This window comes from Eurypyga helias, unplaced genomic scaffold (assembly GCF_000690775.1).
Source record: "Eurypyga helias isolate BGI_N326 unplaced genomic scaffold, ASM69077v1 scaffold7547, whole genome shotgun sequence".
NCBI lineage: Eukaryota > Metazoa > Chordata > Aves > Eurypygiformes > Eurypygidae > Eurypyga > Eurypyga helias.
In genome coordinates this window covers 72744-87877 of record NW_010262225.1, presented here as the reverse complement: position 1 = coordinate 87877, position 15134 = coordinate 72744, and the positions used below count along the sequence as shown (strand labels likewise).

The following is a 15134-nucleotide window of genomic DNA, read 5'->3' as shown; positions in this document are numbered from 1 at the left end:
AGCCCGCCTTCAGCGCCATCCACCATGATTTGTGTCTAGCCGCTTTCCCTCTGAAGACATACTTGCTTTCCTCTAAGGGAATTAAGGGAACTTCCCAGGATTCCTTCTGTCCCATTTCATAACTTTCGCTTTCACATTACTTCTTAAAATTCCAGCAGTTCCTCTCAGGTACATCCTGTAATAATCTCTTTTCAGCCTACCATTTCCCTAAGAGTAACAAGAGGTTTCAGAAGCAGAATGACGTACTTCCAGATTTGCAGGACTTTAACCACCATCATGTGGACTACCAGCTGTGAAGCAGGGAACGTAAGAAAACTGAGGAGCTATGGTTAAGACAGGTAATTCAGGAAAATCATCAGGTGATGCGGACATTCCCTGACTAGGCCTATGAAAGAAGCACCAAGCAGCAGACCAGGATCAATTGCAAGTTGGCCACCGTCAGTGATGGTTGCAAGGAAGATGCAGACAGCCATGTTCCTAGAGTTTGGGACTGAACCTATTCCAGTCACCAGAGCAGAAACCAAAGAGAGGGCTGTTGAAGCAGTGGGAAAACAAGTATGAAAGGAAATCTGGAAGCTTGGAGTCTCAGATCATTCTCTGTTGGTGAACCATCCCGTTTCCTATCGGAAAATGTAGAGGAAGAGGTGGCCTTCCAGATATGAAATGCCCTTAGGTGTGCCTTTTAGCACAGAATGCTGAATCTGGATTAATAGGTAAGAAACAGAGGAAGTCCATCCCACACAGGATACCAAAACTCTGGAAGCATGATTGAAGGAGACAAACAGACTCCTCTCCTACCTCCCACCTTGGTTTTGAGCACACTAGCAGCAAGCAACATGTAAGCGGCTATATTTTTAAGTCTCTCTTCAAAGGCATTTCAGAGGCATTACATGAATCCAGGTAAGGTTTTCATTTTCAGGAATCCAGGCCTGAATTCAGGGGCTTTTTTGCCGAGATTTGCACATTACTACTGGTAGGACTGTACTGAGATGCTCAGTATCAGGGAATACTTTTATTCCCACCCTTTTATTCCCTGATTTATGAAGCCGTATACTGGCAACATAGGCTTAACCACCAAGAAAGAACAGAATAACATCAAGGTACACCTAGAAGGTAGGCCAAAAGGATGGTGGAAATCACAGAATGGTGAAGGTTGATCTCTGGGGGTCATCTGGTCCAAGCAGAGTCACCTAGACCATGTCTAGGACCATGTCTAGGTGGCTTGTGAAGATCTCAAAGGATACACAACCTCTCTGGGTAACCTGCATCAGTGCTTGGTCACCTTCACATCACAAGTGTTCCCTGATGTTCACAGGGAACCTCCTATGTTTTGGTTTGTGCCCACTGCTTCTTGCCCTGAAATGTCCCATGGAAAGGACAGATGTTAGCAGGAGACACACTTCCGCTGTCATATCCACAGGTTGTATTTTATACAATAATTTGCATATACAAGGCAGTAAATGGAATAAATGAAAGATGGGTTTGGCAGGAGGAAAAAGTATCAAAAGGTTTTGAACAATCAGCCATCACAGAGCTACGGCAGGTCAAAGAAGACAACTCTCTAACCAGATGCTACGTATCAGTTGGCTCATTTATGTTCATTTTGTAAAACTTTGTGAAACAAGCTGTACTGGGGCTACACATCCATTCATGGCTAGCCCATTTTATTTCCCTGGTGACAGAGTAACCCATTGGGTGTTATGTTTGTTGTATGAGAAAGATAATACACACATTAGATATAACAACTTTATTGGGCAGTGATAAGAAACACTTCTCAAATCATTTACAGTCACTTAAGAAGTTGGTCTGTGAGCGCCACAAAGAACAGATCTTTAAGCTTCATTTCTTGGGACCAGTTGATTATTGCATAAAAACAAGAAAGTATTTCATTTAAAGCCATCTTCCTGGTTTGGATCTCTAAAAGCCCTCTTTCCTGCCTGGAGTCTATCACCTGCTGTGTGAGCTCTCTTCCCAAACATTGTAAAAACTTTATAGCCTTTGAGACTCTGACTCATCTATGAAGTTTTTCTTGAAATTGGCCAAGAGCAGTCCAAAAGTAAGAGGGGTAAGAGACAGAACTCTCTAGATATATGCAAACCAGCAAAGAGAGAACACACCATGATTCCCTGTGTCTTGTTCCTAAAGATAAACAGGCCAGAAAAATGGGAAATTTATTGTATCTACCCAGTTCTGAGGTCAGAATACACATACTCATCACTATTCTGATTTTCCATGGGGCTGCGCAGAAAGGAAATTGTGGCATGTTACCCTGGTCACTTGGTCAGCAGACACATGTACAGGGAAATCCCCATGAAGACAGAGGACTGCACAGCTGACCTGCTGGAGTATACATCTCCGTATGTTTTATCTCATAAAACTTCACTGAATCTACATTTGCCTTCTCTAGAGATGCTTAAGGTCTTCATCCACATTTCTGTGTCCCTCTCCAGTTCTTTTGCCTTTATTCACGCAGGCATTCCCTACCCCCCACTGCATTGTTTCATGGAAATCTTGCTTTGGTGCTCCTGAAAATTTTGGCGAACATGTTATCCTTTCTTCCTCTCATGCAAAGTTTTCCACAGGTGTGAAGAAGGTGCCTCTCCAAATTCCCGATCTGAAGTCTCTGACAAATAAGACAGACAAACAGCATTAGATTTTAATGATCAGTGGACAGAAAACTCAGAAAATTCACTACAATTACCCCTCTTGCTTCTGTTCAGCAGCTCCCAGCCAACACATGGGCTTCCTTTCCCAGACTGAACTCAAGGTTTGTGTGACAAAGTGGGAAGTTTGCTGCCTAACTTTGTTAGGATTTACAGCAACAGCATAATAACTAACACCATCCTTGCTAAATTCAGAAAGGACTCTGTCTGATAGCTCACTACTGAACGTGTGAAGACAAAGAGAAACGCTTAAGTCTGTAACTTGTCAGCCAGTCCATGGCAGTGGTACTATGAGAAATCAGAGCACAGCGTAATGTGAAGGTGGCCTACTGTGGCAAGAAAACCAGGGTAGCCCTTCCTAAAATTATATATATGGTCATACCTTAAAACCTGAAACCCACCTTCCTGAAAACAATGTCAAAATGATGCAAGAAGACAAAATGGTACTTTTTAGTGAGCTAATTCTAAAACTCCAGAAGCAGAAAATACATTTGCCATGGATTAGTTCCACAAACTTATTTCAAAGTGAAATCTTTGTGCCAGCAACAAACTTTCCTTACCTTTTCCTGTTCCCAAATCCAAAACCCAGCATGAAATTCACTTGTTCTGGGACTGGATTCACTGAAGGGAAACACAAGGCACTACTTCTTATGTTTACATTACAAGTTTATGTGCCTCTTCATAAAAACCCCGTAGTCAGAATGACCAGGTTGGACTGCTGATGAGGAGTATTATTTTAATTTCTTTATGTATTTCAATGAAATGCATGACTATTGATTTCACCGCATTTTTTTCAGTTAAGAGCACAGTGATTTATGTTGCTAAAATGCTACTGCCTGCCCTGCCAAAAGCATGCATCTGGGAACGTTTCTGGGTTGCTCACAGTCTTTTCTCTCTACTTTCCGCCTCTGATTGCCAGTGCCTGCTGTTGAAACAAACCAGGTACTTCAAAAGGCAGTTCCTGTTTTCTGTCTCTGTGAGTCTGGCAGTGTTTTGAGAAGGGGGGAGGAATAGTAAGAGAAGAAAGGTAGATTCATGGCCCATGAACAGAGACAAAAAAATGTAATGATAAAACAATACACCTACCTGAACTCCATTCTTTCTCCCGGGGTGATACCATTTCTGGAGTCATCTGAGGTCAGGTAAGTTGAGTGTCAAGCAGCCACCAGCTCTCCGCAGCATCCAAATTCTGTGAACCCCATCTCCACAAGCTCATTGTCAGCCTGCACTTTCATGCCTCCTTCCAGAATGGTGCTGTGATGTGCCCAGTGTCCCCTGCTGTGACATGCCCATCCTGGCATACAGCTCTGCACAACCACAACAGGACAGAAGAGCAGCCCCAGATTCACACTTACTCAGTTCCTCAGCTGGTGTGACATTGCTAGTTCTCTTCTTTGTCCAGCACTTCTGATATTCTCTGCTATAGCTGAGTTTCTGCAAGTCGCTTGCAACACTTAAAGAAGCACCTTCATTCCTGCAGTAATTTGGCAGTGTGTTTGCACTGCTCCTTCTCTCCTCAGGACCAGAAAGCCCAGAGTGTTCTTGTATTATTAATGAAGGACTGTCTGCATTGCCACAGGTAATAGCATTCACACAAGCTTCACATTCATGGACAAAGCGATGTATAACTTAAGCTACTTACAGAGCTGAGCATCTACTCCGGAAGTTACCACCACGACCCCAAACCGAGCGCAGTGGCACATATGGATAAACTACCGTAAGACAGGTTTTACCAATAAACTCTTGGTGTAAGCTGCAGCCCATTCCCTCCTCCCCTGCCAGCAAAGCAATTAACAGTATAATTATTATTGTACAGTTACGCTGGTATGATTCTGCAGGTACAGAAGTGGTGAAGCTCAAGAAGTGAGGGCACACCTTCTGCTGAGTCAGGACTTCTCTCATTAGGTGCACAACAGCACATCAAGGAAGAGCAAGAGAAGCAAGGCTGCACAGGTTTCCGTGAACACTGCTCTTCACCTTCCAAGTGCTTTACAAAAACGTATCGCAATTAAGCACGGACACACACTTTTCAGGAACTACCAATCTTATTTTCTCAATAAGGAATATGAAGCAGAGATGTTCAAGTAGTATTGTCCAACTCAGCAAAGCAAATGACTGACAGGAAAAGGACTGAGGTCTAGTTCCCAATTCCCTATCATATCAGAACTTGTACTCCACTTATAAATATTAGCTATCACCAAGATTGTTATCATAGCCTAACACTGTGCTTGCAATAATTCAAGATCTTTACAAGAAATCTACAACCTGGATTCAGCATCTCATTAACCTCAAAGAATTAAGTTACAGACTTCAGAGCACTCTCAGTAGCCTGATCCACAGTCTGCCTGTTTGATAGCTTACGGGTACTAGATTCAGCAGTACCATGGGCTTACAGAGTTCTGACCTGTTCCTTGACTTGTTGTTACTGAAGATGAGCACTGCCCATCATCTGCCATTTCCACTGAAAGGTCACTTTCAGAGAAGATGATTCAGGTCAACATGTCTCACTTAGCAAGCAGGGCGAGCTCAGCAGGGGATAGCTCAGCTGATGACATTATACCACATTAAGGTAATTGCACCCTATCACGTTATTGAGTAGAGGCTAGAAAGGGAAGGTTTCTAGTTCAACTATGAGAATACTTGACAAACAAGCCGGAAGTGATGGGTTTTAGTGTTATCTTTTATCTTAAAAAGATATTTTCTAACACTCTTACTGGTCATCTATTACTTAGTAGCAAGGGGCATTCAGCAATATTAACGGTCTGACAACTAGTCTCCATATTTTTCTTCCCTTGGGAATGAAATATTCTTTATATAAATGTTGAAATCTCAAAAGACATGACTCAATAATGCAGACGAAACCTTCACTCCTTAATATTATGATTTTTTAAAAAAATTTCTCCAAAATAGCATGTTTAAGTAGCCATCTTCAACATCCCATTCAATTAAAGAAATACCCTTCCAGTGGAGTAGCAAAGCCACTAATAACAAATTTTAGAAATCCAATTTGTTTTTATTGCTTGAGTTATATGCTTATGATTTCATTTCCCTCAGCCCGGACATCCAATCTATAATGTTAAACATTTGTGTATTACCACGTTCAATTCTGATTCTCATTGCTATAATGCTTGCATCACTACAACTGGAAACCAGTATTATCTGTTAAAAATATAAATTATCCTTTAAGATTTTACAAACATGCATTTATGGTTTCCAGAAGTAGTAATGCTCTATCAGGAATCCGATAGCTTTGTGCTTCCTGTGAGAAAAGAATCTGAAAGTCTAGGCTACTTATGGGGCGACTAGAACCACAGACGCTGAAAAATCAGTTTACAGGCTCTGAATGGGGGCAGGGGGCAACAATGGTGATTTCAAAGCAGGCAAATGCTGTTCACAAATCTTGCTGTAGTTTAAAAGGCTTTTTCATCTTCAATACATTTCAAAGAGAAAATTCGAAACGAGTAAGAAAAGGAACATGATGCCAATCAGAAGAAGACATAAGAATTCTGATTATACCTGATCCAAGTACAGGAAAATTCACTGACGACACTGATCTTATATCACCACAAAGAACCCTCAAATCTCTTTTTGTCTAGTTTACAAGCAAGAGAAAGACAAGCTGGTAACATCTTATCATGGTAACTGTCTTAACATGCATGAGTCTGACTGTGCTTGAGGTAGCAAGAATTGGCTTCCAACATGACTGGAAAGAGAGATTTCAAGTAGTCACTTGGGGAAAGATGACAGAAACAGAAACCAGGATGATCCTGAATCTATCAAAAACATGGAGCTGCTAATCCTGTGGTTCACAGTCAGCAGCAGTACTACCGGACCATCAATGGCCTGCACCGCACTTCATTTTTTTTCCCTCGTCTTTGAAAAGGTTCTCCTTAGACAGGCGATTTACAGTCTAACAACCTGCTCCTTCCATAAGCTCCATGCCACATCCCATTCCCTAAATGCCCCCCACCATGGCGCACTTTGTAAACTGGAGATGCACAAGTCATGAAAGCATAGGGCCCGTCCCTGGCAGATGCACTCTGCCGGGTACTCCACCTGCGTCGCCAGCTCCACTTCCCTCCCAGTGGTACTCTGGATCCTGTGCTGCCCCAGCGGCCTTCTCCCAGCCTATCTCCAGCCATGCTCTCGGTAGCTGCACAAACACTTACCCCTTGGCCTGGGTATCCTCATGTATCTCCCCTCCTCCCCATCGTGCAGGCTGCACAACGCTGTTGGATGACAGGCTGCGATTTCTTACCCAACAGATGGGCTCACAAACAGGGAGTGAGGGAGGTGACGGGAGGGCAGCAGCTCCCGAGCCACAGGGTATCCATACACACGCACAGCAAGGGGTTGCACCTCGCTTGTACCATTACAGGTTAAAAGCTTTCTTGAAACAAAAGCTATTATTTATATCATTTGTTTGCGCTGTTTTTTTAGGCTTCCTGAATAGTGACCATTATGGAAGTGGTCATTATGGTCATTATGGAAGATCCCATGCCTAATATATTAACTCTAAGTCATTCTATTGATAATATTCCCAAAGATAAACCAGATTCCCTTCTTTCGGTACATGACGCCCTACCTTCCCGTGCATGTTACTTGGGCGCTGGTGACTGAGGAAGCAGAGGAGATCTTTCAAGAGTTGCACCATTTGGGTTTTTTATGAAACACGTTTACTTTCTAAGTTACGCTGCATGAATGGGATTTCAATCATCAGGCACTAGGTGTTTCAGTGACATCAGAATGTTGTTCATCAGGAAAGGAAAGAAAAACACAACAAGGAATTGCATCCAAAGGACTGATTCCCAATTTACCCTAGGCTAGTGCCGCACTTCTACTTAACCAAAATATGTGATAAGAGGGGGAAATGAATGTCTACAACATAATTTACAAAAAAAATCCCCTCAATTTGTGGCTCACAAATATTTTGTAAAAATCCACCCCTTATGCCAGCATTTTGGCTCACTGTATTCTACTCCTCTGTCATTACTGTTCTCTGCCGTAAGCACAACTCCTAGCTGGGGATTCCAATGCGTAAGGGAGCTAGGATAAGATTCCAGATCTCAGTTGTGCTGGCATGAAGACAGGTCTCCTCAGTGATACAGAAGACAATATCCTAGGGAGACTGGAATTAGTCCTATTCTGCACAATTCAGTCCAAGATGTAAGGCATATCAAGAAACAAGTAATTACTAGCTAATGGCTACGGATGGAAATGTAACATGGTTCAGCCTAAGCATGTCATGACAAGTGACAAGACAGCTTGAAAAAGGGGGATTTTTTCCAAAGGGATGGAAGGTGGCAAGAGCAAAGAAAAAAGGGTTACCTCTTCAGTTTGGGAGGGGCTGATTCTGGGCATTGGAGATACTTGTGGTGTTTTCAGCTGTGTACTGTTGCTGTCTGGAACAAGGTCTCTGTGGATTGACTGAATATGGTTTTGGAGTTCACTTTCTGATTCAAATTTAACATTGCAACTAGAACATCGAGTCTTCAGTCCCCCTGCCTTGCTTTTGTTCTCAATAGAACTCAAGTTCTCATTTTGGCCCATGCCTTGTCTGTTACTGCTTGAAGGGATGTTGACACTTGGACTACCACTTTTACTGAGATTAACACAGCTAGCACACAGACCATATGGCAGACCGTTGATGTCAAGTTTCACTAAATCCTGTTTGGAGCGGAATTCCTTCAGGCAAGAAGCACACTTGTACAGTTTCTGGAGATGCTGTGCGCGCCCCGTGGACTGCACGGCAGAACCGTTTCCAGTTTTCTGCATGTGGAACGTGCCGTGGATTTTCAGTTCCAGCGTAGAAGTCACTGTCTGCATGCACACCACACAGCGGAACCCCGTCAAGGAGTTCCTCAAGTCAGGGTGCATTTGGCAATGCTCTAAAAATTCCTCCTCGCTCTGGAGAGGCATCTTGCAAATCCTGCAGTTTCCAGTGTCCAGGCTCTTACTGTGTGTGACCTTATGTTCAGTAAGAGTCAGAAGAGATGGAAACCGCTCACCACAGATTGGGCACATGTAATGTTTCACTGGTCCCAAGTGTGTCTGCATGTGCTCTCGAAGCCCATTTTCAGAGAAGAATGTTCGAGAACACACGTTACACTTGTAATTCCCTTTAATGAGTTCAGCCTTTTTCTTCACTATGGCACTTTCTCCAGGTCGAATGTTGTGGTCTCGAAGCTGGTGATTCTGCAGGAGAGTCTCCATAGTATAAGCGGCTCCACAAATGTCACAGCCATACATAGGCTCAGATGTGTCCACATCTTCTTCACTGCCATCGTGGCTGTTATGGGACTCCTGGCTATTTGTCAACAAGGTCTGGAGTTCCACTTCCTCTTTCTGAACCTGCTCCGATGCCCCATTCGTTCCACAGTTTGGAGTTTTTGTTTCAAAAACACAATGTTTCTCCCTTAAATGCTTTTCCAGCAAGATGATGGCATGGAAAGCTTTGCTGCAGAACTTGCAGTTGTACTTCTTGCTGTGCGTAGTGATGTGACACTGCAGCTCCACCTCCGTACCGAAGGACTCGCCACAGAAGATGCACTTGTGTACTTTGCCTTGGTTCTCCAGGTGGTTGTGTTTAACATGAAGCTGTAGGTCGGTCTCGTTGCGGAAATCCCAGTTGCAAGACGTACATCTGTATACCTTCTTTTCATTGCTGTGCTTCACAGCCAAGTGCAGCTGAATGGAGACTTTGGAGTCAAAAACCTCTTGGCACAAGGTGCAGCGGAAGAACACGAAAGTGTGCATGTCCAGTAGGTGTTTCTGCAAGTCATCCACAGAAGTGAACTGCTTGTCACAGCTTTCACAGATGTAGTAGGTTGAGGTGATCATGAAATGAATGGTGACGTGCTTCAGCAGAGACTCCTGATTCGGAAATTCCTTGTTGCACTGAGGGCAGGTCAGTTTTGGCAGGACAGTATCCAGATGTGTTTTTAAATGCGTCTGAAAGCCGTCCAAGGAAGTGTACTTAGCACCACACTGGTTACAAATATATTCACCCGCAGGACGAGGAGGAGCACCTCCCACTGCCTGCATCATCTTTAAAGAGGTCTGCTCAATGGTTACGGGAGATAAAGGGCTCATGGCTCTGGATTTTTTTCCATTGTGGATGTAATTCAGTGCCAAAGGAATGTTCTTATGGTTCTCCTTAATATGCTTGTTCAGTTTAAGAACACTATTAAATATTGGAGAATTGGTACAGTAAGAACAAGAATACACTTCCACCACTGGATCTTTTGGGGTTCCAAGCACAGGGGAACCAAAACGGGAACTGCTAAGATCACAATGGACTTGTCTAATATGATCTTCCAGGGAAGAATCTGTAAGAAACCCCATGTAGCAATGGGGACAAAAGAACGCGTTACTGTCCTTAGCAGCAGGGTTGGCAAACCCATGAGAACAGCGGATGTGCTCCTGAAGGGTGTTGAGGTCGTTGAACACTTCCGAGCAGAAGTTGCACTGGTACACCATGGCAGGCATGGTAGAAACAATCAGTGCTGGGTCCGGAGCTTCGTGGACTTGCTTAAGGTGTTCGTTCAGATTGTAGAGAGATGGCAATACCTCCAAACAATACTGACAGATATGGGCTTGTTCGGGCTTATCTAAATGCATAGTTTTCAGGTGTATCTGCAAAACCGCAAGGCTGGAAAATAACTGTTTGTTGCAGTAAATGCAGCTATAGGTAACTTTGGGCTGTTTACTCGAAGGACCAGTGATATCTGGCACCTGCTGAGCCGCCCGCTTCCTTCCACGACCTTTTGGTATAGGGGGAGCCGTTTCCACCATTGTCGAACTATCCACTGAGAGATTGGAATCTGGAGTGGTGCTGGAGACCGAGGTGTAACCCACAGTTACCAAAGAGGGGCTGTTGCTGTGGTTGCACGACTCTGGCTGCTGGTGACTGTCCATGTGGCTGTAGAGCTCCTCCACAGTATGGAAGTTCTCAGAGCAAATGCTGCATGAATTCTTCTTCTCACCATTGTGAGCCTGCTCCATGTGATTCACCAGAGACGTTTCCTCTACAAAGAGTTCATGACAGTAAACACACTGAAGAGCAGACCGGTCTTCATTAGGGGAACACTCGGGGTGACATTCTGCAATGTGCTTCTGAAGATCTTCCGGAAAATCAAAGCCTTCTTCGCACTGACTGCATTTCTGAGTGTCTTTCATTTTCCAGTCCTCCATCCGGGAAGCGGACTGAGAGCCATCCTTGTTCCTCTCATGAACCTGCATGTGACCGTGCAGCGAGCTAGACGACAGGAATCCACGTCTACAAATGGCACACTTATATGGCTTGTTGGACGTATGAGTCTTTAAGTGAATTTTAAGATGATCGCTCCTTGAGAACGCTGCATCACACTCACTGCAGTGATACTTCTTGTCTCCCGTGTGGAGCTTTATGTGGCGGTCCCTGCTCCGCTTGTGTTTGAAGAGACGACTGCAATACGTGCATTTGAAAGGGAGCTTGTCGCTGTGACTTTGCTCGTGGTGCTTTAGGTAGCTGAGGCGGCTGAACGATTTGTCACAAAACTGGCATGGATAGGGCAGCCCTGGGCCTCCTTCCTCTTCACCAAAATCGCAACCTTCTCCATGGCTCGGGGAAGTCTGGTCCTTGCTAGAAGGTGATGATGCTGGCCATGAGCAAGAGGGGTCATCCTCAACATCCACTCCATCTGAAATGAGAAAGAAACATGCCCACAAGCTTAATCCCTACAGTTCAAAGGAGATAGCAAACGCATAGGAACAGCGCAGATCTGCTACTCCTAAACAGCTAAAACGTGTTAAACTCAGACTAGGCTGTTTCTTACACCTGTACTCAACAGCTTCCAGACCACATTTATTTTTATCAGACTGTAAAACATTAAAAGTTATTAAATAGTTCTGTGCCTATATTACCTTTTTATTGCTTTTTATCATTCTTTCTCAGTTGCAGGATATGTATTATACATTGACAACTTTATTAAAATGCAGATTTTAATATGTTTAAAGTTTCTTTTGTATCCATTGTAAAATGATTTGCATATTATGTGAGCATCAGCAGAGTCAAAGGAAAGGAGGAAATATTACAGGAATGATTTAAAATTAATACAGTCAACCCACACGCCTAATATTTAATAAAAAGATTCCCTCTGCTTTGCCACAGGTTTTTCCCCCCCCAAGAAGTTGATTCTGAACACGGAAATCTTTTAAAGGCTATTACTGAGAGAGATTTGGGTGTTATTCTAAACAATAGAACCGGACAAGAGTGTAAACAGTGATGTTTTCCCTAGCAAAGTGCAACCAGATTTCTCCAATAACGATACAATTCAGTTACTGAAAGCTGACAGCTGGATCATTAAATGTTCACAACAAACTAACAAACCAACAGCCAGGATGAAGGAAAATGAGAAAGTTTCAAAAGGGTCAGATGTGAAGAGCATTTTTTTTTTCCTTTTTAAAGTTCAAGAGGTTGGCCACCATTTCTTCCTTTTTTGCAAAGGCCTCAGCCAGCTGAACTTCCTTAGTCCGGTAGAACCTGGACTGTGAGGTGATCACAGACAAAGCGACTTGTAAAAAACTGGAAACAGGAAAAATGACAAATGATTATGGTAAAAGCTGAAAGATTTACGAGTAACAAGGAAAAGACAAAACAGAAACGCTAGCCAGATAATAAACTGAGCTAGTTATCCATGGTATTACCTCATCTCTAGTCATGGCGAGTTGTAACTATTTTTTTCAACAGATGTGCTGCACAGTTTTTATACACTGTGTTGTGAATGTAGGTTACAACACTACCATGATCATACTTATCTTCACCTAAAACTTCTTTAAAAATATTAAAAGAATGCTTGAAAGATCACTCTACATCAAATAATCCTTCTATTCCTTTCCAGGGGCGATGCTTGGGGTTTTTACCTTTTAGAAGTAAAATTGACTACAGCAATAGTACAGGATATGACAGAATAAACCTCTTGGAAAAATATCTTTCTTAAGGTATTCTTGCAAAGCAATAAGTTTCTTAACATCTTCACTTTTCTCCCAAGAAATGTACTACACCAACATAAAAGTTAGAGCTGGCCTATATTATGTAAACAAACTCCAAGCCTGCTTTCTTTAAGGTAACAAGATTTTACTAGGTTATCAACTGCTTGCTTATCCACAGGAAACAGATGAGGATTCATTCCTTTCCTGCATCTAGAAACTGATGACAACGCCATCTCACTATCAATGCCAGATGGCAACCATCGAACTCTGAGAAAACAACCAAACACCATTGCTGGATGCCTGCCCACTGACACAATGCTTTTCAGGATAAGTTGGAAACTGCACCGGGGTTTTATCCTCTCGTTAAAGTCTTGAAGAGGAGGGTTTCACAAATTACAAGCACCTTTCCCACACACACAATATACATCTGTATTTACCTGCGGGCCCCATCTGCACCAATGGTATATATTCAAATAACAAAGCCGAACCCTAGCCCAAGTGCCTTGTCACTGAACCGAAACCAAAGGTGTTTGGTTTTTTAAGATAAAAACTGAAAAATAAAAGTCCTCCCTTGCAGCAACCGTACCAGCATCTGCTAAAATGCTTCCCGGCAAACAACCACAGTAACGCATTGCCATATATACTAAGCAATACCGGCCAGGTGAGTTTTTAAGCTGGTACATTAATGACTGCAGTATTCACAGGAGACTTCTCATGTAAATCTGTGTACCGCCCTCTCAGATTGCTGGGTTTGACGTTACAATTGGAACAACATCAAAACAGGGGAACAACTATTCAGAGAAAAAGAAAAATGTTACTTTTCTGCTACATTTTTAAATTTTATTTTGTGTGAACATTTTCAGCCAGGTCTTTTAAGCAGAAAAACATTTTGTCCCTTAAAAACCAAATATATTTCTGACACACGATCACTGCTGGCAGATAAACAGGAATTTACGTCGTGCAACCGAGTGAAGAAAAATAGTCTGCGACTGCCGAGGCAACATATTTTGTAACCAAATTTAGTACTAAAATGTATATCCTGCACAGAAATAATATATTATTGTATAAATGTTTAGAGGAATATATAGTATGTGTTATAAATAGTGTACCATCACTGACATGGTAGTAAATCACTTCCTTTTTGTGGCCACTGCCGGGCTGGTTTTACCTACTGCACTATTCCTCCTGGCTCGTGGATCTCCACGGGCTGTTGGGTTGGCAGCAGGGTCAGGATCAAGCCCCTTTCCCCCGTGCAATTCTCCTTTGCTTTTGGGGGGGCGTCTCTCCTCCAGTTTTTCCACAAGGTAAGGAAAGCAGAGGGGGAATGGTGTGACTGCAGCACAGAGCTGGTTCTTGCTTTCCAACCGGTAAACATGAATGTTTGTGCATGTCACTTTGCTGTTGGGTTTTTTAATCCGAGCCCATCACAATTCTGCAGAGTAATTATCTTTGTGCAAATGGAAGAGTAAACCGCTTGCAAGTCTGACAGGCGTCCTTTTAACTTGAAATGTGAAAATCTCCCAATCTCCCAGAGTTACAGAAGAGCCAGCAAGGCAGGGGGAATTCCGCACAGCACACGGCAGAGGACAACAGGATTTTCCTGAGTACAAGCCTAACAATGCAGCCAACACGTTTCCCCGGCTTCCCTCCCCTCACCGCGTGGAAGGGGCACCGGCGGCTGGCCACCGCGCTCCGGAAGGAGGGCCCCTGGGCTGTGCTCACACAAAGGACTCCAAGGCTGGGACTGTCGGCCATCAGCCACCCAACCAAAAGACTTTTGGAACCTTGCTGCTGTGCAAGGGAATGGTTTTGCTGCAGTGACTTCCGCTGGGCTGAACAACGGGAACACTGGGTGCGATGGACTAAGGCGCCAGGGGCGTAATGGATCTGGGGACAGCGATCAAGGAAAGCTGGACTAAGGGTAACCACTGCTCCAGCAGGACATGAGTGATGGCACTACCTGTCCTGCCACCTCCTCACCCTTCCCCACAAAGGTGCTGCCCCATAAAATTAACACGCAACCATTAAGAGCATCTCATCCAAAAGGGCAGGGATCCGCGGCTTGCTACCGTACGCTGAGGCTACTCCTACGCGCCCGCGGTAGGCGAGCAGATCTGGGCACTCAGAAGCCGTGATGAAGGAGCTACACAGAAGGTCCCTGCACCTAACCAGCAGGCTCGGGATGAGGACTCCACTCCTGCTTTCCCAAGGGCAATTCCCACAGAGACAGCTCTGTGTTGGGGGTAAATTTTAACCTGCTGTCAGGGTAAAGGACTTCAACCCCCTTTCTGTCGATCATGCTCACAGGAAACACCAACAGTTTGCTGCTACTCTGTGTAAAGCCATGTGTATATAAATCTGCAGACACCTACCCACCGAGCTATGTCAACATTACAAATACTGATTTTTAGTTCTATAACAAGCTGGTTTTAAATACTCTGGACCAAATTCATATGCACACGTACAAGTCCCTGGGAGTGGTACACATCTATCTGGGGG

General features: G+C 43.7%; 1 protein-coding gene across 1 annotated transcript in view; it reads right to left on the bottom strand.

The window, feature by feature from the left end:
- ZNF521 (zinc finger protein 521) overlaps nucleotides 1–15134 on the bottom strand; it is a 95693-nt gene that overhangs the window by 8601 nt on the left and 71958 nt on the right. Inside the window, exon 4 of the mRNA XM_010155620.1 lies at nucleotides 7992–11344. Within this exon, the coding sequence (XP_010153922.1) occupies nucleotides 7992–11344 (3353 nt within the window). The remainder of the gene's footprint in view (nucleotides 1–7991; nucleotides 11345–15134) is intronic.